Below are 25,560 nucleotides of genomic sequence, written 5' to 3'. Positions count from 1 at the left end.
AGAAAGGCGTCCCTTAGGTCGGCGTAATAGTATACCGAGCCGTCGGGAAGCCCCTTGTACCAACTTTGAGCCATCCCATGCGAGTTGTTGGGAAAACTCGGCACCGGACCTCATCGGGCCGCTCCCATACCGACATGTAAGACTCGAAAGCCTCGGCGTGGTCGGTTGGGTCACTTTCCCCTTTGTATGATATGGGTGGCAACTTGAGCTTAGTTGGCACCGGACTTCCGGGACGTAGGCGTTGAGGGGTGTCGACCACGTGTCGAATGACACGCGGCGATCGGCTCCTCGCATTCCTAATCCGGCTCCTCCCCTCGTAGCGGGAATGACTCCTTCTTCGACTCGGACTTCTCCTCCAACTCTGCCGAGTCGGACTCCTCCGCTCCTTTGGGGTAAGCCTCGTTCGTCTTTGCGGGGACGCTGTCCTCCCATGAGTACGGGAAGGACTTAGGTTTACCACGCCCACTTTGGGCTCCCCCGGTGACTTGACTGGGTCAGCTTCTCCTAGTGCTCCGCTCAAATTTCTCGGAGTCACATTTTGGGCCCTGGTCTCCTGGACGGTTTCCGCCGCTCTTGTCGGCGTGACAGTGTGAGCAGGCGTATTACTAATTAGGTCCAGGAGCATTTTCAGTTTTGCTACGTCAACCACGTGTCCCATGATGGTGACCTGGTTGGCTGGCAGCGACGTGTCTGGTATTATGGGCATCTCGAACTCCGGTTGGATTACTCCGCCGGTGGAGGGCTGCACGACTCCAGAATTGTTGAAGGTATCATCTTGGTAGAACGCGGTTTCGTCGGTCACGACTGCGTCTTGTTGTTTCGACATCTTCTTAGCTTTTTGGGTGGGTTTTCGTGTTTTTTTTTGTTTGGGAATGAATGTGACTAGCTTCTAGTAGCGATTCCCCACAGACGGCGCCAATTGTTCCGGGTGTAATTCCAGAGCAAGTATTGTTACCACCCGTGGCTTGTAGAATAATGTCTTGAGTTGAATCCTTCTTGTCTTTATCGTTCCTCTCGGCCTCTCCTGCAACAATGAACGAACTGAGGGCTTGGCTTTGTGCCAAGCGTACTCACTCCGACGCTCAAGTCAGTAAACTTAAGGGATAAGTTATTGTTACTTGACTAAATGTATATTGTAGAGAGATAAGGAAGATAATACCAGATGAATAGTGTTTCTTAGGTTAAGTTGTGGATCTTTTCCTCAATGAAGGTTGAGGAGTATTTATAGGCTTTCACCTTTTGTCACGTAGTGGCCAAGTGGCTAGCAGGTGGAAAGACTGATCTACCCCTCGGCTGAGGGACCTATGTCAGGCCGGCGGGCCCTGTTGCCTCACCGCCGAGGGGTCTTAGATATGAGTACGCGGATATGTGTCCCGGTACGGCAGTTGCCATGCCGAGACCAGTGACAGCCGATGGGCCGATCGGCTAGGCTGTCTAAGTCGTTGACTTGCTGTGGATATCTTTGACCTTGCTCAATATGTTGACTTGGTCAGCGGTGCAGAATATGCCCCATCAAGCCGTATTGGAGCAAGTCTAGGGACGTTTTTAGAAGCAGATGCAGGACCAAATTGTGATCTTGACCGGGCAGTTAGAATTCGCATTATCCATGATGTGCAAAAACTCTTAAAGGCAACGATACCAATCAAAATGAAGGAGGGTCGGGTGGTTCACTTTGATGTAAAGTATGAGCGTTTAATTACCTATTTTTTGTTATGGGTGCGGAGTGATGGGGCACGGAGAAAAGGATTGTGAGCATGGACCGTATGATGAGGAGGATCTTCAGTATGGCGAGTGGTTGAGGGCTTCTCCTTGGAAAGTCATTAAGACTTCAAAGGAAATATCGGGGAAGGCACGTAGGGATTTGAACTCGGCTTTTGATGCTGAAAAAGAAAAGGAAGCAGCGAATGACATCTCGTTAATGATCGAGAGATTGCAAGCAATTGCTCTTGATTTAAAAACCAAAAATTTGGGGAAGATGAAGCAAACTGATGAGGGAGGGAAACGGCCTATGCAGGAGGGGGCTAGGGAGGAGAGTGAGGGTGTTGTTGCTGGGATTGTCAATTCTGGGGGTGGTGACGAGGGTTTGGGGGATAATAATGTTTGATGTGAAGAGGATTGTTATACAATGATGTGTGATGGTGAGGAGGAATCTGGGAGCATGGAGAACTGTCAGGAGGAGGGCAGCAATCTGGGAAAGGTAGCGAGGGAGGCAAGGGAACTGTTGGAGGCAAAAAGAGGGAGTGGAAGAAGATAGCTCGAGAAGGTAGGGGAATAGGCATGCATGGGTTAGAGCAGGTGAGTGGGGGTAAGCGTGATAGAGAAGTGGAGGTTGAGACCGTGACTGACAAGAGATTTAAAATAACAGACGGGGGCGTCTTAATACCTGAGGCGGTGGTTGAGAATACTAAACCCCGCCAGGCCCAATGAATCTTTTAAGTCTTAACTGTCGGGAGTTGGACAGCCCCTACACGGTGAATTCCCTACGTACTTTGGTACGTAGGGAAGCCCCGACCATGATTTTTCTTAGCGAGATGAAACTTTGTGGTCGTGAGATGAGGAGGGTTAGGGAGAGACTGGATGGTTATTATGGTTTAGAAGTGGATAGTGCGGGGAGATCGGGTGGTCTCGCTTTTATGTGGAAAAAGGAGTTGGACTACAGTTTTGTGTCGGCATCGATTCATCATATGGATTTTCATATAAAGGAAGGTGGTAAGGAGTGGCGCGTTACGGGGTTTTATGGGTGGCCTGCTGTCTCGGACCGATATCTTTCATGGGAATTACTTAGACTTCTCCACGGTCAATTTGAGTTCCCATGGATTTGCATCGGGGACTTTAATGAAATTCTCTTTTCGATGAAGGGTGGGAGTCGGGCTCAATGACAAATGAATAATTTCCAAGCAGCTGTGGATGAGTGCGGTCTGAAAGATGTTGCCTGGGAGGGATACACTTTCACTTTTGATAATGGTCAGGCAGGCGAGGCTAATAAACAATGCAGATTGGATAGAGCTCTGTGTACCGAGTCATGGTTAGAATTATTCCCTTATGCAAAATTATTTAATCTTTATAGGGAATGATCCGATCATGCCTCGCTCCGTTTAGTTTTTTACAGGCGTGAAATTGGGGGTTGTACAAGGAGTCGGTTCCGCTTTGAACAAATTTGGGTGGGTGAGGAAGGCTGTGAAGAAGCAGTGGTCCGGGGAGTGGAGAGGGGGAATGGGGACTTGGTTGACACTTTGAGGGCGTGTGCTAAGGAACTTCAAGCTTGGAAGAAGATAAACATTGGGAAAATAAATCGAGCGCTTGAAACGAAAAGACGATGCTTGGCCAGATTGAACGAAGGAGATAGAACGGAAGCTGCCATTAAAAAACGCAAGGAACTAATTGCGAATATTGCTAATCTTTACAGACAATAGGAACAATATTGGCGTCAACGATCGAGAGCTTTGTGGTTGCGAGATGGGGATCGAAATACCAAGTTTTTTCACTCGAGGGCAGGGGAAAGGAAGAGAAAGAATTTCATTGGGAGATTAATTGATGAGGAGGGCAGGGAACGGGGTGGACATGAGGAGATATCGACGGTGGCCATTGATTATTTCCAGGAGTTGTTCCGATCAGCTAACCCTTCGAATTTTAATGATGTGCTCCCGTGTGACTGCCCATATGAATAATTATTTGCAGGCCGAATATACTGAAGCGGAGGTGGTCGATGCCCTTAATCAAATGCACCCATTAAAAGCACCAGGCCCGGATGGCATGAATGGTATGTTCTATCAATCATACTGGCACGAGATTGGTCCAAATGTGGTGAGTACGGTCCTTTCTATTTTGCGCGGTGAAGAGTCCCCGAGTCGTCTTAGTAAGACTAATATTGTCTTAATCCCAAAAAAGAAAGCTCCAGATAAAATGCGTGATTTTAGGCCAATTAGTTTATGTAATGTGGCTTATAAGCTGGTGTCTAAGGTTTTAGCTAATCGTCTAAAAATTTTCTTGGGAGAAATTATTTCGGAGAATCATAGTGCTTTCACCCCGGGGCGACTGATATCAGACAATATTTTGATTGCTTTCGAGATGTTTCACTACATGAAAAATAATAGACAAACGACGGGTCAAATGGCGATTAAATTAGACATGGCAAAAGCTTATTGTAACACCCCCATACTCCAAGTGCCTTACCAGGACCACCCAGGTATAAAGATGTTACCATCTCGGTTACCCGAGGTAATGATAATCATAAGACAATAACGAAATAACATTTAAATAGTATAAGTTTAGTGAAAGAATACAATCCAAACCAAATGCCCAAAATACGGGTTACATGTTCTCAAAACAACTGTCTAACCAACTAAATGAAATGTCTGACAAACTACTAAAGCTACATCGGATGACTCTATCATCTGACGGTGACAATCCCAGCTAGCCCATGTATCTCTACTCATAGGTATACCTGCTCAACAACTACTCACCATCCCCGAATGGATCACCACAGTTTTTAAAACAATAAACGGGGTCAGTATTAATCACACAATTTATATAATTCAACAACACAACAAACAACACAGCTCATACGTCACAGATATACTCCGAACTCCATCACCAACTCCACAATAATGACTACACACTAAAGTGTGTAGCCCTGCCAGAGTGCCCATCGCAACAGGTCACTCCTCGCCGCCAGTGGGGGACCGCAGTCGTTCCCACCTAAGCCCCGCTCATCTCCGTCGAGCGATAAACTCAAATCCATTAATGTGCACATCCCTTCTGTGGCGGGTTCCATAGAAGACGAATAATGGGCGTGAAGCCACTCCCGCAAGTGACTCCACTCAGCCAGGGACGCACCCCGAAGAACACAGACAGATACAAACAATCACAACTACTAATCAGCAATCAAAACCAACAACTGTCACAATACTCGTATGATAATAATCAACAATCACAAATCACCACCAACACATTATGGGACTAATACTGAGTAGGGAAACCCTACCTTGAAAGCAACACAGTCAGACGATCTCAACAACTGTTATCAAAAAGCCTCCTCTACGAATCCTCCTCCTAACATAACATCACATATATCACTAACCACATAAAACTAACACAAATCCCCAATTCCCAAAATTAGGGTTTAACAAGACTTAATTAAATATAACAAATTCGGTACGTAGATCTTACCCTCGACGCAAGGATCATAAAAATGTAAAGAAAGATGAATTCCGACCTTCCAAGCTCCGGGATTTGTCAATAATGCGATGAATGCGAAGTACGTAGGTTGAAATCTCTTTTGAAAGTAATTAGGTTTGTAAAAGCGTATTATGAAAGTGACGAAAGTGTTTATATATTAATTCGCATTATTAACAAAACCCGACAAAACATTACCCGTAAACCGGGCTACTCGATCGAGTAACTGACGTACTCGATCGAGTGTCGCCTACTCGATCGAGTACCAAGGCTACTCGATCGAGTACCCTACAGGTCAGAAACTATTTTAAAATGCAAGACACCCTTACTCGACAGAGTAAGGCCCACTCGATAGAGTACCCAGAGACTCATAAAACCGTAGTATTACACTTATGATAGGGTCGAATGGGAGTTTCTTCGAAGGGTTCTTGTGACGATGGGGTTTGATATGGATTGGACTAGGCGGGTGATGGAGTGTGGGTTAAGTGTAACTTTCTCTGTTTTAATTAATGGCTGTCCTACCGAGGAGTTTAGTCCGAGCCGAGGCTTGCGACAAGGCGACCCTTTATCCCCGTACTTTTTCCTGCTTTGCGCGGAAGCTTGATCGAACATGCTTAGAAGAGCGGTGGAGGCTAATGCTTTACACGGGATTCGTATAGCTGCCACGGCCCCCTCAATTTCTCATCTTCTTTTCGCAGACGATAGTATATTTTTTGCCCGAGCTACTTTGGAGGAGGCGGATGTTATTAATCAAATTTTGAGAAGTTATGAGGCGGATTGCGGTCAACTTGTGAGCCTCGACAAAACAACTGTCTCTTTCAGTAAAGGGGTTCCTAGTGGGCAGAGGAGTAGTATAGCTGCGAAATTGGGGGTGGCTGAAGTGGAGGAACATGCTCGATATCTTGGCCTTCCCACGGTAATTGGACGGTCTAAAAAGGTAATTACTGACATTATTCGTGACAAACTTTGCAAGAGACTTCAAGGATGGCGCGGGAAAATTTTGTTTAGGGCTGGTAAGGAGGTTCTCATAAAGGCAGTGACCAATTCACTCCCTACCTATGTGATGAGTGTGTTTAAAATTCTCGTACACTTTTGTAATGAGTTGCGATCTTTAGTGTCAAAATTCTGGTGGGGGCATGAGGAAGATAAGCGGGGCATCCATTGGGTGGTGTGGCGAAAATTAACCCGGCCTAAAGGTGTGGGAGGTATGGATTTTCGTGATTTCCGTTTCTTTAACCTTGCTTTACTGGCTAAACAAGTTTGGCGCCTTGTGACGAACTCTACATCTCTATGGGCTAGACTAATGAAGGCTACATATTTCCCAAATGGGGAGTTTATGTCTGCTAATTTGGGTCATAATCCGAGCTATACGTGGCGAAGTATTCTCGAAGCTAGGGAGGTCATGGAGCGGGGTCTAAGGAGGCGGATAGGGAATGGGGAAAGCACCAAGATTTGGCATCATGCGTGGTTACCCAATACTCAAACCGGGAGGGTGATATCACCGTGTGTTCAGGGGTTCGACGAGCTTCGTGTGGCGGATTTATTCGATGCTACTGGGCTGGATTGGGATGCTAGCAAATTGGACCAATTCTTTTTATCGTTTGAACGAGATAGAGTGATGAGTATACGTATTAGTCCTAATAAGCCTAATGATGTCTGGTATTGGGGCTTTGAAAGGGATGGGATGTACTCGGTTCGAAGTGCATATAAGATGCTAGCTGGAGAGATTGGGGATGTGGCGGGAGGGTCTGATGGTGATAGGGGAAGATGGCTGTGGAATCGTCTTTGGCAGGTTGCGGTTTGGCCTCGTGTGAAGCTCTTCTTCTGGCAGCTGTGTAGTGAAGCTCTGGCCACACGGGAAAACATCGCGGCTCGGATTGGAAGTGAGTACTCTCTTTGTCCTTTTTGTCATTCTAATATTGAATCGAGTATTCATTTGTTTCGAGATTGTAGGGTCGCGCAATGGGTATGGGACGGGTTGAACTTGGATTGGGTGGCGGAGAGAAGGGACCATGATGTGAGGGCGTGGGTGGAGGGATGCTGGCAGGAGATGTGTGAGGGGGAGCGGGCTAAGGTCATGGTGGGATGTTGGGCTATATGGGAACATAGGAATAAGGTGGTCTTCGACAACATAATGGTGGAATCGGAGGGGATTATTACGCGAACCAAAGATGTTATACACGAAGGGGTGGGGGATTTGCTGGGATCGAGCAGGGGTCGTGGAGATTGTCGAAGAGGACAACCAAGAGACGAAGGGGAAGAGGGGGATGCTGGGTGGCGGCCTGCGGGGGAGGGGTTTGTCAAAATCAATGTTGATGCCGGAGTAAAGGAAGGGGAAGGAGTTGGGACGGGTGTGGTGTGTCGTGGTGGAAGAGGGGAAGTGCTATGGGGTTTGTCCGTGATCCGAGAAGCGACATGGGAGGCTCACTTTGCTGAGGCGATGGCTATTATGGATGGGCTTGAAGAAGCGGCGCGGAGGGGTATTCTTAAGGTGGAGGTCGAGAGTGACTGTCTTCTCGTCATCGAAGCTATCAAACATCGCAAAGAAGGAATGAGCATGTTTCATTTGTTAATTGATGACATTCTTGCTTTTAGTAGTAATTTCCTTTCAGTTATTTGGTTACTTGTAGGTCGTATTAATAATTGTGTAGCACACGAACTCGCTCATTTTGTTCCACGTATTCCTGGCAAAGTCGTTTGGGAGGATACTTTACCCCCTTCGGCGAATGTTGCTGTAAACTTTGATCGTTTATTAATTGAGTAATGCCTTCGGGCTTTCCCTTCTGATGGGGCATATTCTGCACCGCTGACCAAGTCAACATATTGAGCAAGGTCAAAGATATCCACAGCAAGTCAACGACTTAGACAGCCTAGTCGATGCAGCCCATCGGCTGTCGGCTGGTCTCGGCATGGCAACCGCCCAGGGACACATACCCGCGTACTCATATCCAAGACCCCTCGGCGGTGAGTCAACAGGGCCCGCCGGCCTGCCATAGGTCCCTCGGCCGAGGGGTAGATCAGTCTTTCCACCTGCTAGCCACTTGGCCACTTGGCCACTACGTGACAAAAGGTAAAAGCCTATAAATACTCCTCAACCTTCAATGAGGAAAACATCCACAACTTAACCTAAGAAACACTATTCATCTGGTATTATCTTCCTTATCTCTCTACAATATACATTTAGTCAAGCAACAACAACTTATCCCTTAAGTTTACTGACTTGAGCGTCGGAGTGAGTACGCTTGGCACAAAGCCAAGCCCTCGCCTTCGTTCATTGTTGCGGAGAGGCCGAGAGGAACGATAAAGACAAGAAGGATTCAACTCAAGACATTATTCTACAAGCCACGGGTGGTAACAATACTTGCTCTGGAATTACACCCGGAACAATTGGCGCCGTCTGTGGGGAGTACGCTACTAGAAGCTAGTCACATTCATTCCCAAAAAAAAAAAAAAAAACACGAAAACCCACCCAAAAAGCTAAGAAGATGTCGAAACAACAAGACGCAGTCGTGACCGACGAAACCGCGTTCTACCAAGATGATACCTTCAACAATTCTGGAGTCGTGCAGCCCTCCACCGGCGGAGTAATCCAACCAGAGTTCGGGATGCCAATAATACCGGACACGCCACGCCCCGACCAACCAGGTCACCATCATGGGACATGTGGTTGACGTAGCAAAACTGAAAATGCTCCTAGACCTAATTAGTAATACGCCTGCTCACACTGTCACGCCGACAAGAGCGGCGGAAACCGTCCAGGAGACCAGGGCCCAAAATGTGACTCCGAGAAATTTGAACGGAGCACTAGGAGAAGCTGACCCAGTCAAGTCACCGGGGGAGCCCAAAGTGGGCGTGGTAGACCTAAGTCCTTCCCGTACTCATGGGAGGACAGCGTCCCCGCAGCACGAACGAGGCTTACCCCAAAGGAGCCAGAGGAGTCCGACTCAGCAGAGTTGGAGGAGAAGTCCGAGTCGAAGAAGGAGTCATTCCCGCTACGAGGGGAGGAGCCGGATTAGGAATGCGAGGAGCCGATCGCCGCGTGTCGTTCGACACGTGGTCAGACAGCCCCTCAACGCCTACGTCCTAGAAGTCCAGGTGCCAACTAAGCTCAAGTTGCCACCCATATCATACAAAGGAGAAAGTGACCCAGCCGACCACGCTGAGGCTTTCGAGTCTTACATGTCGGTATGGGAGCAGCCCGATGAGGTCTGGTGCCGATTTTTCCCAACAACTCTGCATGGGATGGCTCAAAGTTGGTACAAGGGGCTTCCCGACGGCTCGGTATACTATTACGCCGACCTAAGGGACGCCTTTCTAGCCCAGTACTCTTGCAACAAGAGAAGGGCCGTGGAGACATCGGACCTCCTAACTATCAAACAGGAGGGGGGCGAGTCTCTACGAAGCTATGTGAAGAGGTTCGACGGAAAGGTCCAGCAGATTCGAGAAATTAATCCCGAACTGGCGGCCTTCGCGCGGCGATGAAGGGCCTCCCAAGGAGATTTAAAAATGAGCTCATCAAGTGCGGAGGCCTGGGCTTGGATGCCGCCAGGAAGATGGCCGACCAGGCCATCAAGGTAGAGGACTATCACAAGACCTGGGTAGGCCCCAGCCGAGGCCGAACACTCGAAAAGAAGAGCCGCCGGAGGACAACCCGGATGAAAGACGCCGTGACAACAACGGGTCACGGTCCGATGAAAGACGCCGTGAGAATAATAGGTCACGGTCGGACAAGTCTGCCAGGAAACAGAACTCGGCGGATGCCGGGGGGAGCTCGGGAGCATACTACAAAAAACGGTACGATGATCACACCCCCCTAGTCGTATCGGCCGTCGAGGTATTCGCTTTGAGCAAGAACGAAGGCCAGAAGTGGGAAAGACCCCCTAGGCCGAGGAGTGACGGTGACACGAGCCAGTACTGTGAGTACCACGGCCACACCGGACACTTAACCAACGACTGCCGACATCTGAAGAATGCCATTGAAGAGCTGATCCGGAAGGGGAGCCTCGGCAAATATGTTGCCGGAGGCCAAAAACCGGATGCCGGCGGGTCAAATAGCAAGTCCGTCTTTGAACGGATAGGAGTAATCCCTGTTGTCATCAGAGGCAACGGGAACGATGGGTCCGCTCATGGGCACAAACGGCACCTGAATGAACCATATCAGGCCATCAACTTTGTGCCCAACACAGCCACCCCCGCTCCCAACATCCCCGATATGACCATCGGGCAGGAGGACTACGAGGGAGTCATCGCTCTTCACAGCGACCCACTTACAGTCCACCTGGACATAGCCAACCACTTGGTGAAGAGGTGCCTGATTGACACAGGCGCCTACACGAACATTATGTACAAAGAATGCTTCCTCAGCCTTGGTCTGAGGGTTGAAGATTTGAGCCCCTGCACCAACCCGTTGTACAGCTTTTCTGGGGCCGGTCTGGTACCCCTGGGGTCAGTCAGATTGCCGGTGAGGTTCGGCGGGGGAGGTGCAGCCAAGAATGTTATGTCTGAATTCGTAGTCATCGACGGCACGTCTGCCTACAACGTTCTCATAGGTCGGGTCACTTTGAGCGAAATCGACGCTGTGCTATCCATCCGGGCCCTGACATTGATATACGTCTCGGACCGGGGGGAAGCACATAAACTCGTCTCGAAGAACGAGAAGGATCCCGGCGTATGGGAGATACACACTAACGGCCCTTCCACGACGGATAGCTCGAAAGCCAGCGTCGTTATTTTTAGCCCGAACGGAGACGTGTTTGAGCACGCCTTGAAACTTACCTCCTCGACCTCAAACAACGAATCCAAGTACGAGGCAGTGATAACCGAGTCGCTAGCCGAACCGCCGGGCGAGCATGTCGTGGTAAAAACAGATTCGCTCTTATTGACCAACCAGATCAAAGGAGAGTACAAGGCTCGGGACTATAGGACGACAAGGTATCTAGAGAGGGTGAGAGCCGGCGCTTCAAAATTAAAATCCTTCCAGATACAGCACACTCCCAGGTCCGAGAACGACCGAACCATCAGCATGGTTGAAGGAGCAGAGACAGAGGAGGTGGAGATTGATCCTTGCCGCACCGTAACCGTCGGTGTCAACCTGGAACCAAAATTCAGGGCCGAACTCCTGGACCTGCTAAGGAAAAATAAGGACGTCTTCGCCTATTCGGCGGCCGAGATGCCAGGCGTGAGCCGGGAGGTAATTATTCACAAACTAAACGTACTCCCCACCGCTCGCCCGTCAAGCGAGAGGATGAGAACTCCTCGATCGAGAAAGATGAGGCCATCAAGGCCGAGGTAGATAAACTACTTACGGCGGGCTTTATTACGCCTTGCACTTATCCTGAGTGGTTAGCCAATGTTGTGATGGTGAGGAAATCATCAGGGGCATGGAGAATGTGCGTAGACTTTACCAACCTTAATAAAGCATGCCCCAAAGATTGTTACCCTTTGCCTCGGATAGATAGCTTAATCGACGCCACGGCAGGCTACACCATGCTGAGCCTGCTAGACGCCTTCTCGGGGTACCACCAGGTATTCATGGCTGAGGAAGACATGCCCAAATGCGCATTCATCACCGCTAACGGCACATACATGTACAAAATGATGCCATTTGGTTTGAAAAACGCCGGCGCAACATATACAAGGCTGGTGGACAAAGTGTTCCAAAATAAAAAAGGGCGAAACATTGAGGCCTACGTCGACGATGCTATTGTGAAAAGCAAGTCCGACAGCGAGCACCTGGCCGATTTACACGAAACATTTTGTTCACTAAGAAAATACAAGATGAAGCTCAACCCAATGAAATGCAACCGGTGTCCGGGCGGTAAATTCCTTGGTGTACTTGTCGGTGCGGAGGCATCGATGCAAATCCGGACAAAATCCAAGCAATCCTAGACCTGCCGGAACCAAGGAATCGAAAAGAGGTTATGATGGCCGACCGGAGAATGGCGGCTCTCGCCCATTTCATCTCTCGGTCAGCCGACAAGAGCACCCCATTCTTCAAAGTATTGAAAGGGAATAAAGACTTCACTGGGGGGAGGAACGAGCACGGCTTTCAAGCAACCGAAAGCTCATCTTCGGACTCTCCCAACTCTGTCCGGCCGATCATGGGGGAGACGCTATACCAGTACATAGCAGTTACCTCGGCCACGGTCAGCGCCGTGATCATCAGGGAAGAAGACAAACAGCAACACCCAATCTACTTTGTCAGCCATACGCTGTTGACCGCCGAGAGAAATTACCCACTAATTGAAAAAGCAGCCTTCGCCGTCGTCGTTGCCACGAGGAAGTTAAAACCCTACTTCGACGCACACCCCGTGACGGTCCTAACCGATCGCCATTGGAGAAAGCTCGGAAAAATTCGAACAATCCGGCAAGCTCATCAAATGGGCAGTGGAACTCTCTGGTTTCGGCATTCAGTACAAACCAAGGCCTTCGATAAAGGGGCAAGCACTTGCAGATTTCCTGGCCGAATGCACATATCAAGAAGAGCCAAATCCAGGCATATGGGAGGTTTACACCGACGGCTCATCCACAACGAACAGCTCAGGAGCCGGCATCCTTATCATCAGCCCAAACGGGGACGAGTTTGAGTACGCCTTGAAATTCACCTTCTCGGCCTCGAACAACGAATCCGAATACGAGGCGGTGATAACCGAGTCGAGCTAGCTAGGGTGCCGGAGCGAACACATTGTGTTGAAGACAGACTCACTGTTGGTTACTAACCAAATCAGAGGGGAGTTTGAGGCTCGGGACGACGGAATGGTAAGGTACCTAGAGAGGGTAAAGGCCGACATAGCGAAATTGAAATCTTTCCAAATCCAATGCGTTCCCAGATCCGAGAACAACCGGGCCGACGCTATCTCCAAACTTGCCAGCTCAACCATCAAGAATGTCACCGAACCGTGGGTAGATATCGAGAATGCGAAGAGCATCACCGAGACCGTCGGCATGGTGGGCAACATAGAGACCGAGACAACGTGGATGACTCCGATAATGAAATACAAACTTACAGGTGAATTGCCGGAGGACCGCAATCCCTCGGCCAAAATAAAAAGGACCGCCGTCAGGTACTTAGTGTTCGAAGGGGAACTGTACAGAAGATCCGTAATAAGACCACTCTTGAAGTGTGTCGGTCCGTACCGACGCAGATCGAGCATGACAGATTCACGAAGGCATCTGTGGACACCACATGGGGGCAAGAACACTAGCCCACAAAGCTCTCCGAGCTGGCTACTTCTGGCCCACCATGCTTCAAGATTCCCGAACAAAGACCAAGAGGTGCACGAACTGTCAGATGCATGCCCCGGTGATACACGCTCCCTCCAGGGACCTACAACCGGTGCTTAGTCCCCTTCCTTTCGCACAGTGGGGGATGGACATGCTAGGGCCGTTCCCAACGGCCTCCGGAGGAAGGAAGTTCTTAATCGTCGCCGTTGATTACTTCACCAAATGGGTTGAAGCTGTAGCAGTGCCAGCGAAGACCACATCGGCCGTCAGAAAGGTAATCTGGGAAAATGTTATAACTCGCTTCGGATTACCCCAAGTTATGGTATTTGACCACGGCCGAGAGTTTTGGAGCGACCTGATAATGAACTGGTTAGAAGAGCTTGGCATCAAGTTTGCGTACTCCTCCGTCTCCACCCCACGAGCAACGGGCAGGCGGAGGCAGCCAACAAAACCATCCTCAACGGTTTGAAGAAGACAGTTGAAGACCTTAAGGGAAGGTGGGCCGATGAACTACCCGGCGTCCTGTGGTCCCTTCGGACCACGGAGAAAGAAGCAATGGGGTACACCCCCTTCCACCTAGTCTACGGTTCCGAAGCAGTCCTACCAATTGAAGCAACGGTGCCAACATTCAGAACGGCTACCTTTAACCCAGTTGAAAACGAGGAAGGCCTGAAAGCCTCCCTAGACCTGGTCGAAGAAAGCCGAGATACAGCACGCCTCAACTTGGCCGTATATCAAAACCGGATGAAAAGAGCTTACAACCGAAGAGTCCACAAAAGGGACTTAAAAGTGGGAGACCTACTCCTAAGGAAGTCGGCTGCCACCAACAAAGGAAATATTCATGGTAAACTGACGGCCAACTGGGAGGGTCCATACAAAGTGGTCGAAGAGATGAGGCCGGGTACATACCGGCTGACAGACATGGGAGGTGTGCCTTTGATGAGCCATTGGAACACCGATAACTTAAGAAAATACTTTGTATAGCGGCGGAGGTGTCCAAACCCATTGTGGACACCCCAACGCACGATCATAACAAACAAATGAATCACCCAAGTTTTCCATCAAAGTGTTTGTCCCCTCTACAAATTGCCACCAGGCGGCCACTCAAAGAGAAGAATTGCTATCGAGCCATAACCCCGATTACCTCGGCCTTAGCCGAGAGCGACGGGGATACAATGACCGATACGCTAGAAGAATTGCTATCGAGCCATACCCCCGATTACCTCGGCCCTAGCCGAGAGCGACGGGGACACAATGACCGATACGCTAGAAGAATTGCTATCGAGCCATAACCCTGATTACCTCGGCCTTAGCCGAGAGCGACGGGGATACAATGACCGATACGCTAGAAGAATTGCTATCGAGCCATAACCCCGATTACCTCGGCCTTAGCCGAGAGCGACGGGGATACAATGACCGATACGCTAGAAGAATTGCTATCGAACCATAACCCCGATTACCTCGGCCCTAGCCGAGAGCGACGGGGACACAATGACCGATACGCTAGAAGAAATGCTAAAGACGTTACGCAGTTGAGATGTGCATCCTAACTGACTCGGCCATGCCAACGGTAAAAACGAAGGCACTCAATTAATAACGCAAGAAAATAAGTAAAGGTTCGTGATCAAAGTCCCGGCCAAGCCAAGGACCGAAAAAATAAAACTTTATTGAAAATGATTGCAAGGAGAGTACAGACGACGGCCGTCCCCTTAGGGATAGCCTAAACTCTACCTACCAAAGCTTTACAAAAAGCTAGGAAACAAAAAAACAAAAGGTTACAGACTTGGGATTTGAAGCGCCAAAAGATGGCAGGGAGAGAAGGCTCAATAATTGGCCCCCGAACAGCTAAAGCTATCCGAGACGCCGGGTGAGTCTGGTGACGACCGCCCGTCTCCCTATGCTGTTCTTTGCCCTCCATCGCCAGCGGCGAAGATCTTCGGTGGCCGGCTCGAAGAGGGCTCGACATCTTCAAGTGCCTTTAGCGCGTCACCCTCCTTCACCTTGGCATCATAGGCCGCCTTGGCCTCGGCTATCTGAGCCGCCTTCGCCGCCTCCGCCTTCTCTGCGCAGCCGCCCTCCGCAAAGATCGCCATCTCGTCCGGAAGTCGGTCAAATTTATCCCACGGAAAAGAGCCCTCGGGGACGAGTCTTTTTATTGCCTCCCGGTCGCCTCCTCGGCCTGGTCCCTAATTGGGCGCACATTTTGGGGAGAAGATCATCTTGAAGCATTTCAATATCCTTCTCCTTTTGAGCAAGGGCAGCCTGCGCGTCCCTGAGCGCCTCCGCCTGGTTGTGGAACAGATCCTTCCACTTTTCCCCCTTGGCCACCACGGCGTCATAAGCATCCTTGTACTGTCCCGCTCCTCCATCATCTTGGCGGTGGCGGCATCGCTTCCTCAACTTTGGCCCTCTCGGCCCCTAGCGACTTCTCGCTTTCCTCCACGCGCTTCTTGGCAGCAAAGAGGTCCAGTTTAGCCTTCCCGGCTTCCCCCTTTGCGGCAGAGAGATCGAGTTTAAGCTTTGCGATCAGCGGCGCAGCTTGGCCCATGGTCTTCTCCTGCTCCAAGATGTAGGAGCCGGCTTGTTGGGTCCACTTGGCCATCCTCTTATACAATTTCACACCCTCTGCCACGAGCTCGGAGGGAGGAATCTTCTGAGCCGAGGAGTCAACGATGACATTTCTGTCACCCGCCTTCTCAATAGCCTTCTCAGGCTGCTTCCCTAATTGCCGTTCAGTAAGAACGGCGGCTGCCGAAGGAGGATCTACAAAAAAATTTACACAGAGCATCCATGTCACCATGCATTGACACATCAGAAAGCCGGTCATCTGGGATGTCTAACGAACCAGCTAAGTCCGAACCACAAGTTAGATCCGTACCAGTCTGGACCCTCTTCGTTCGAGGGCCGGCTGAGTCGGTCTTCTCCCCGGCGACGATGGAAGCAGACGGAGGCTCTTTTCTCTTCTTCGGAGGAGAAAGGACCTTAGCAACGGTCACCGCCCCATCAGCGATTTCGATGACCTCCACAGGCTCCTGAACCACTGGGGTCGAAGAGGAGCCGGCACGACGCCGCCGCCGCCAGCCTGGACGCTGCTTTCTTTGTTCTCTTTGGCACGCCCCCGAGAACCCTTGCTTGGGCCGCCGCCGGATCCAGTGACTTCAGCTGCTTATCCATGAGTTCGTTGGGAGACGGTCTACGATCACGCAATTCAGCCGTAGGATGCTGTTTAACGACCTTCCTGTCCTTGTCAAGCCCTAACCTCTGCAAGGTCCTCTCAGACAGATCCTGGCCAAACCGGTCTGCAAGAAATCAAACAAAGGTTACATAAAAGAAGTAAAACAAAGCTCTGAAACAAGAGCATAACAGAAAAGATGGGCCTCACACCGACCCCACTCACCCCGGGCCGAGGGCCGGTATGAGGCCGACGTGGCAGAGCAAAATCCTGAAGAATAATCCGAGTCGGGGCAGCCATCCCTTCTCGATCAAACAACAGATCGCCCGCTTCTCATCCTCAGTAAGAGGGACCATCGAAGCGTCCATTTTAACTTTACCCCGGGAGGTACACTCCTCATACTCTTCCCGGTTCTCGCACCGCAAGTAAACAGGGCTCTGGAAAGACCGAGGCAGTGGGTAGTCCTCCGGCACTTGAACGTACACCCATCGCCGTTGCCAGTCCTTGCAAGAAGTAAGTTTGGACACGGAGACGAAGCCTGGCTCCGCCTGCACGCTATACCAACCCACTTTACCAGCGATTGACGACCGTAGATGATGAAGGCGGCGGAATAAGTTGACTGACGGGATCTCCCCTCTAAAAAGACAGAGCCACACAAAGCCAACTATCGTCCTCATGGCCAACGGATGTAGTTGAGCCACAGCGACGTTCATAGCTTTGATGATGGCCATGACGTATTTATTCAGAGGAAACCGCAGCCCATACTCCAGGTGCCTGATGTACACGCCGGTGTGACCCGGTGGAGGGCAACAGACCGCCTGACCCTTCTTAGGGATAACGATCTTGTACCCCTCACCGAAGGAGAAATGGCCTCCGAAAAGTGTCTCGCCGGAACAACTGGCGAACTTATGGGACCAAGCACGGTCAAGACCAGTCGTGCAGGGCTCGCCATGATCCGGGATAGACAGCCTCCCACCATCAGAAGGAGTCCCCTCATCCTCATCAGCATCGTCATCCTCATCCTCCCGTTCCTCCAAAATTGGTGGATCGACTACGGGAGAAGGAGACCTAGGGCCCCCAAACCTTATCGGGATGGCGTCTAGTATCCCCTCCCCATCAAGATGCGACGGGGAACCCTCCGGCGCAGAAGTGCTAGTTCCGGCGTCGGCAGAAGACATAATAGCAATAATTATTTAAAAAAATAAAAAGTGAAGAAATTTATTTGTTTACCTTGAAGAAAAACACTCGCCGGAGTAACAACTCTGAAAATTAGAAGACAAAGAAGCCCTTGAAAGTTTAGAGAGAAGAAAATTTTGGAGAATGAAATTGGTGGCCAATTTCACGGAATAACTGCCCTATTTATAGGGAAAAGCCCATGAAGAAGGACCAATCAGAGAACAGCCCATGAAGCGTCATCCAATCACCGAACAGACACGTGTCGGACATGCAACCACGGGATGTCAATCGTTGCAACAGTTGAACGTCAATCAATGCAACAGTGACCAAGCGTCTTCAACACGCCCATTCATATCTCTCCGCCTATTCACCTTCCTCAACAAATTCCCAAGCATCTGTTCTCCGCCGGCCACATGATCAACCAAGCTAAGTAGCGCGGCGGGGCAATTAAAAACAACCGGCACTCTCAACCCTGGTCTCGGCAAGCGTCACTTTCTTTTCCACATCGGATGCCCTTTACACATCCATGTGGAGGGGGGATATGGTACGGCCTAAGAAAGACCAGGCCGAGGTAAAAGCAGCCGCCGCATAAGAAGCCGATGCAGAAAATTTTTTACAAATTACTTGCGCAGAATATACGCTCAAACGAACATCGGAGCCCATACTACGACATAGACTACGCTGGGGGCAAATTGATGGGGCATATTCTGCACCGCTGACCAAGTCAACATATTGAGCAAGGTCAAAGATATCCACAGCAAGTCAACGACTTAGACACCTTTAGTCGATGCGACCCATCGGCTGTCGGCTGGTCTCGGCATGGCAACCCGCGCCAATGGGACACATACCCGCGTACTCATATCCAAGACCCCTCGGCGGTGAGTCAACAGGGCCCGCCGGCCTGCCATAGGTCCCTCGGCCGAGGGGTAGATCAGTCTTTCCACCTGCTAGCCACTTGGCCACTTGGCCACTACGTGACAAAAGGTAAAAGCCTATAAATACTCCTCAACCTTCATTGAGGAAAACATCCACAACTTAACCTAAGAAACACTATTCATCTGATATTATCTTCCTTATCTCTCTACAATATACATTTAGTCAAGCAACAACAACTTATCCCTTAAGTTTTGCGACTTGAGCGTCGGAGTGAGACGCTGCACAAAGCCAAGCCCTCGGTTCGTTCATTGTTGCGAGAGAGAGCGAGAGGAACGATAAAGACAAGAAGGATTCAACTCAAGACATTATTCTACAAATGCGCGGGTGAATAATCACTGCTTCCTAATTACATCCTAACACCTTCAAAAAAAAATAAAAAAATAGTGTCTTTGCCGGCGGCCAAAAAAAAAAAAAAAAGGTAAGACCATTAATAGAGTTCAAACACCATCATCATTCGAAAACCAACAATGAGACACCGACGAGTTGATGCACTAATCAAGTCCCCGACCATTATTCTCTCATTATTCCGACGAACATTATCTTCATCATCTTACAATTCTCCATCTAAAATTCATCAACAACCTCGTATTAACAACTACAATCCTTCATTTGACGACACTATTCTCAACTTATGCCATCAAAACCGTCTAAAAGAAGCTGTAAATTTGCTTGATCGCGTTAAACATCCATCTGCTACAACATATTCAACATTAGTACAATCATGTCTTCAACACCGTGCTTTAGAGGAAGGCAAAAGGGTTCATTCCCATATCAAAGACTCTAACTTTATTCCCGGGTTCGTCATTTCGAATCGTTTGATTAACATGTATCTCAAATGTGGGAGTTTGGGGGATGCACAGAAGGTGTTCGATGAAATGCCTGAGAGAGATACTTGTTCTTGGAATACTTTGATTAATGGGTATGCGAGGGTTGGGAAGTTGGAACTTGCGCGTAAGGTTTTTGATGAGATGCCGAACAGAGATGGGTTTTCTTGGACTGCGATAATATCGTGTTATGTGAAACACGGGAGGTCGAAAGAAGCGTTGGATTTGTTTAGAACTATGCGGAGTGGTGTGATGCAGAATAATATGTTTACGTTGTCTAGTGTTGTTGCTGCTGTTGCTGCGATTCCGAGTTTGCTCTCTGGGAAGGAGATACATGGACATATAGTAAGGATGGGGTTGGATGTTGATTCGGCTTTTTGGACTGCGTTGTCGGATATGTATGCCAAATGTGGTAACCTTGATGAGGCGCGACATATATTTGACAGAATTGTGGACCGAGATGTGGTTACTTGGACAGCTATAGTTGATAGATATTTTGGGGACGGGAGGTGGAATGAGGGTTTTGTATTGTTGTCGGAAATGGTCAGGTCTGGAATAAAACCGAATGAATTCACATTTGCAGGCGTTTTAAATGCGTGTGCTCATCAAACTCTGGAGAATGTAGGGAAGCAGACTCATGGCCATATGATTAGGACAGGGTTTAATCCCGATTCATACGCTGCAACTGCACTTGTTCATATGTATTCGAAGTGTGGTAATGTTAGGAGTGCTAGAAAAGCTTTTGAAGCCGTGTCTAAACCTGATGTAGCAACTTGGACATCGCTGATTGCTGGATGTGCGCAGAATGGTCAAGCTGAGGAAGCTTTAAAGCTCTTTGAATTGATGCTTCAATCAGGGACTCAGCCTGATCATGTCACTTTTGTCAGCGTTTTATCGGCTTGCACTCATACTGGTCTGGTTGAAACCGGAATCAAATATTTCCGTTCAATCAAGGATGTACATGGGCTAACACCAACTGTTGAACACTATTCTTGCCTTATTGATCTGCTGAGTCGAGCTGGTCGCTTCACAGAAGCTGAAGATTACATTAATAAAATGCCCATGAAACCTGACAAATTTTTATGGGCTTCTCTTCTGGGTGGCTGTAGAATTCACAAGAATGTCGAACTAGCAGAACGAGCAGCAGAAGCCCTATTCAAGATAGAACCAGAAAACGCGGCTACATATACTACTTTGGCCAATATATATGCCACTACAGGTAGATGGGTAGAAGTGGCAAAAGTTAGGAAAATGATGGATGACAGAGGAGTAGTAAAGCCGCCGGGAATGAGTTGGGTTGAGATTAAAAGACGGGTCCATCAGTTTCTTGTGGGCGATACATCTCATCCTAGTTACGACCAAATTCATGGCTTTCTAAAAGAGGTATCAAAGAAAATGAGAGAAGAAGGGTACATTCCCGACACCAACTTCGTACTTCATGATGTCGAAGAAGAGCAGAAAGAGCATGATTTATCACACCACAGTGAGAAGCTTGCAGTTGCATTCGCGATAATTTCTACTCCACAGGGTACACCCATTAAAGTTTATAAGAATTTAAGAACCTGTGTAGATTGCCATACTGCAATCAAATTTATTTCCAGAATAACTGAGAGAAAAATCATTGTGAGGGATTCGAATAGATTCCATTGTTTTGAGGATGGAAATTGTTCATGTAATGATTACTGGTGAAATATTGTTGTTCTGTATTTCTAATATAAGATTTTGATTGTCACAAAGTTTCTTTTTTCTTTCTGAATTTTCCTGACTTTCTGCAATAACCGAAATACTTGGCGTAGAAAAGAAAAAGAAAAAGAAAAAGAAAAATAAAAAGAAAAAGAAAAAGAAAAAAGAAAGGATCCCGAATTAATCGGGGGTTTTGAACCCGACGTGAATCGAACACGCAACCTTCTGATCTGGAGTCAGACGCGCTACCATTGCGCCACGGATCCTCAGGTTGTTAATTCTATCCAAGTCTAATCTATATTCTAGTTCCGTGCTCTGTTTTCTTCTATTTTAAAAATAATTATTATCACGTGATACATTCTCAATTCTCAAGCCATACCCTCTTTTTCTCATGATTTCCATCCTACTCTGTATTTATTAGCATAGGACTTTCTAGCTTTCCTAATTCTTTCCTATATGAATGAGTTTTTTTTTTATATTTCGTCGGCTTCGTCCCATTCAATAATTATCTTTGTTTTAAAATCCTCCCAATTTTTTTTACTACCTATTAGGACGGAAGGGTAGTAGTGTAGACGTGTAGTACATGAAAATCAATAGAACATTAAAATTCAGTAGGTAGTGATTATACGGTGACGGTGTTAAGCTCTACCGTGTAATTAATCCGTTTTATTTCTTATATTTTTTAAAAAAATAAAATAAAAAACTTGTCTGTCAAGTAATCCTATGTATAATAGATTAGGAAAGTATTTTTAAGGAAACTCAACTCAAAATAGCAACTCCCATGTCGGCAAATCAGTCTATAAATAATGTTTTCTACCTGTTTATTGTAGTTATAATTTTCATACTTTCTCCCATAAAAATTCCAATTAATTTCCCTCAGAAAAAAATAAACTCAAAACTATAATATATAAAAAAAAAAAACATGGAGGAAGATACTATGACTTTTGAAGACATGAACATTAAAAGTTTAAAACTATACAAATGTTATAAAGTTAATGATAAGCTTGATGGTCAAGTACTCTTGATATTCAAGCTTCATAACCTTGATTATACCGGTGAACTCGTCGCGTATTATACTGAATGCACTCAACAATGTATGGACACATCTGCAGGGCTTTATAACTTAGGTCGCGATGATGATGACGACGAGTTTTTGAGGAGCGTTAATGATATTACGTCTAGGGCTAATATATTCTTATATCCCGAGACTGGTTTACAATTTGCCTACGATTTAACTCGTTTAATTAGGAGTTGTTATCGATTTAGTCAAGGTATGTTGAGCTCATTGAACGAGGATTCTTTGGTTTTCGTTGTGGAACTTGTGAGGAAGTATGCTACGAAGACGTTGTTAGTCAATGATGATGAAAAGGGTAGTGATGAACAGATGACTATTGTTGAGTCAGATGATGTGGGCATTAATAACGCGAATGATTGTGATTATAGAAGCGTAGTTATGAGTTTTAGTTTTGATGACGATACAGAGGAGGACGAGGAGATGTTGGATTGTGAAACTCCTGAAAAGAAAGCGAGGAATGAGATAATCAACGAGGTGAGGAATTGGCAAGGGTTAGATAACAATTACGAGCCAATCTTAGAAGAGATTAAGCCTTTAATTACATATGAAGATTTGGATTGGGATACAATTGGGAATGATTATGTGATAACCAAGGAAGAAGAAAAGCGCGGTGAATGTGCTATTTGTCTTACACCCTATACCGGAAAGGTCAGGCCCCAACCTATTTTTACATGGCTTCCAGACGCAAACTCTTTCAAGGTTGTTAGATTGGGCTGCGGTCACTCGTTTCATCATTGTTGTATATTCGAGTGGCTCGATAAAAACCAGACGTGCCCTTTATGTAGATCGGTTAGCTATGTTACCGTTTGATAATGGCGATTGAAGTGAAAGAACAAGATATATATATGTATTCGTACGATTGTTTACTTCAGTTTTTATTTCATTGCATTCTATGATAAAAACCAGACGTGCCCTTTATATAAATAAGGCTAAATCATCAATTACTCCCTTTTATAGTACACTTTTTCAAAATTACTCCCTTTTATAAAAAATTTTAAAAATTACACCCAGAAAATTGCTGAAATTTTTAAATTGCTCCCAAATACCTATTTTTGTACATTTAGGACGAAAATGCCCTTGATTCGCAGAATTGGGTCATTTTGTTTGCTTCATATCTGGAGTTTTACATAGACAAAAATTACGTTCTTTATACGGATAGAATCTTGAAGAAGTCTACTTTCCAATGACGTTGGAATCAATAAGTTTTACCGTGTGAATTTTGCCCAACAAGCCTTCAAAGACTGATACGATTTTAAGACTGAAATTCCCTGTTTTTCAGTTAAGTGTCGATATTGAGGAGCCATTTCCATGGTGTTATTTTGATTTAATGTAAACGCCCTTTCACATGGTTGTAGCCCTTTGAGTCTAGTTTCCGAATTGGTAAGGTAGACTTCTGGGTGATTTGTAGTTTGTCGGGAATCGCAATTCTCGTGGATAGACGCAAATCTGTCTTAAAATCGTATCAGTCTTTGAAGGCTTGTTGGGCAAAATTCACACGGTAAAACTTATTGATTCCAACGCCATTGGAAAGTAGACTTCTTCAAGATTCTATACGTATAAAGAACGTAATTTTTGTCTATGTAAAACTCCAGATATGAAGCAAACAAAATGACCCAATTCTACGAATCAAGGGCATTTTCGTCCTAAATGTACAAAAATTGGGATTTGGGAGCAATTTAAAAATTTCAGCAGTTTTTTGGGTGTAATTTTTAAAATTTTTTATAAAAGGGAGTAATTTTGAAAAAGTGTACTATAAAAGGGAGTAATTGATGATTTAGCCTATAAATAATGACCTATACGGCTATACATACCCCAAACACTTATTACAGGTGAGATGGTGGCGTTGAGATTGGGTGTCACCCGGTGACGCTAACTCATTCTCATTCTCCTTTATTATAGTAACATATGATTATGTTTTAGATGTAATTAAATAGTTAGTTGACTCTATTTTTTTGTTTTTTTACATCAATCTCTTCGTTACATGCTTTTGATTATTTTCTAAATTATTTAAGAGTTCTCTTTACTTCTTTGTAAACTTCACTTATATAATGATACAAGAAATTTATAGATTAATATCATTAACATCGCCACTTATAGAAGTCCTAACTCCTTATACAAGAAATTTAATGATACAAGAAATTTATATGCTGTTGTTTCACATCTTGTTGATTTCATTATACATCATCTTATATACTAAAAATTTAATGATACAAGAAATTTAAGCATGGAGTTGATGGTGATGGATACTATCAATTACTCCCTCCATTCAACTCCACACTACCACTTTCTTTTTTCACGTTTGCCAACGCGTCTTTTACGCGCTAAATATCGTTAGCTACGTATTTGCGAAAAATATAAAAGTTAGATATTTTTAATGTACTCGTAAAGACGAATAAAACAAGATCCCACATGAATATATTTTCACTTATGTATTGGGAGAAAATTGAAATTGAATGTTTAACTATGAATAGTGTACAAAATAGATAATGGTAGTGTGGAGTTGAATGGAGGGAGTATACAGGAACATTAAATGTAATGGTGTAAAACCAAATAAAGACTAATTAAATATTAGACAAAAGTACTAGTGAAGTACTTGCTAGCCGCCGCCTACCTCAAAAAGTTGTCGGGCACTTGTTTATACTATTCGGTCCATTTCCATTCAATATGATATGTATCCGACCCGTCGCAAGCTTGCGACGGGTAAGACCGTCAAATGAGAATTTGTGATCTATTTTATCACCAAAAAAATTGGGATTTGTTACATTGGGATTTGTTAGCCGCATTGACACAATTGTGGCTTTAGTTAAAATCTTAAATTATTACAAGTAGTGCTATACCAATACACACAAGACACAACTATACAAATACGAAAAGCGATCACTATTAATGTGCGATATGAGCAAACTTATACGAAGTATAAAATAGTCCATTGTAAAATATTTTATTTGACCAACTATATATGTTTCTTATTAAGCATAACAATACCTCCTAACCAAAAGAAAGGTAGGAAAACTAACTTAAAGTATTAGTGTCGTATTCTGGATGGAAAGTTACCAAAATGATTTTACAGGTAATGGTATTCTAATAAAATTCGTACTTTGGGAGACTACACTTATCAAACCAAACAGAAGGATTGTCTTTATCAGCGTCGAGGGCATAGTATTGAATCCAAGGTGGTGGTGGGAAGAAGAGAGAAACATATTCATGATCTGACAAAGAATAAAAGCTCACAACATTTTGACCCTTTTGATTTTGGTCTAGTATGCCCTTTGCAAAGTCGTCAAAATAGCATGGAT

The 25,560-nt window shown here is 46.4% G+C and overlaps 1 protein-coding gene and 1 non-coding gene across 2 annotated transcripts; one reads left to right on the top strand and one right to left on the bottom strand.

Moving 5' to 3' along the window:
- Positions 1 to 19,089: 19,089 nt before the first annotated feature.
- LOC141643470 (pentatricopeptide repeat-containing protein At4g37170) lies at positions 19,090 to 21,236 on the top strand. The gene has a single exon (XM_074452646.1). The coding sequence runs from the start codon at positions 19,150 to 19,152 to the stop codon at positions 21,193 to 21,195; it is 2,046 nt and encodes a 681-aa protein (XP_074308747.1). The 5' UTR covers positions 19,090 to 19,149; the 3' UTR covers positions 21,196 to 21,236.
- Positions 21,237 to 21,383: 147 nt separating this feature from the next.
- TRNAW-CCA (transfer RNA tryptophan (anticodon CCA)) lies at positions 21,384 to 21,455 on the bottom strand. Its single transcript has one exon. It is a non-coding gene; the product is annotated as a tRNA-Trp (tRNA).
- Positions 21,456 to 25,560: the final 4,105 nt, after the last annotated feature.

Source organism: Silene latifolia, chromosome 2, assembly GCF_048544455.1.
Source record: "Silene latifolia isolate original U9 population chromosome 2, ASM4854445v1, whole genome shotgun sequence".
Classification (NCBI taxonomy): domain Eukaryota; kingdom Viridiplantae; phylum Streptophyta; class Magnoliopsida; order Caryophyllales; family Caryophyllaceae; genus Silene; species Silene latifolia.
The sequence above is the reverse complement of the archived record's forward strand: the minus strand, read 5'-3'. Positions and strand labels throughout refer to the sequence as shown.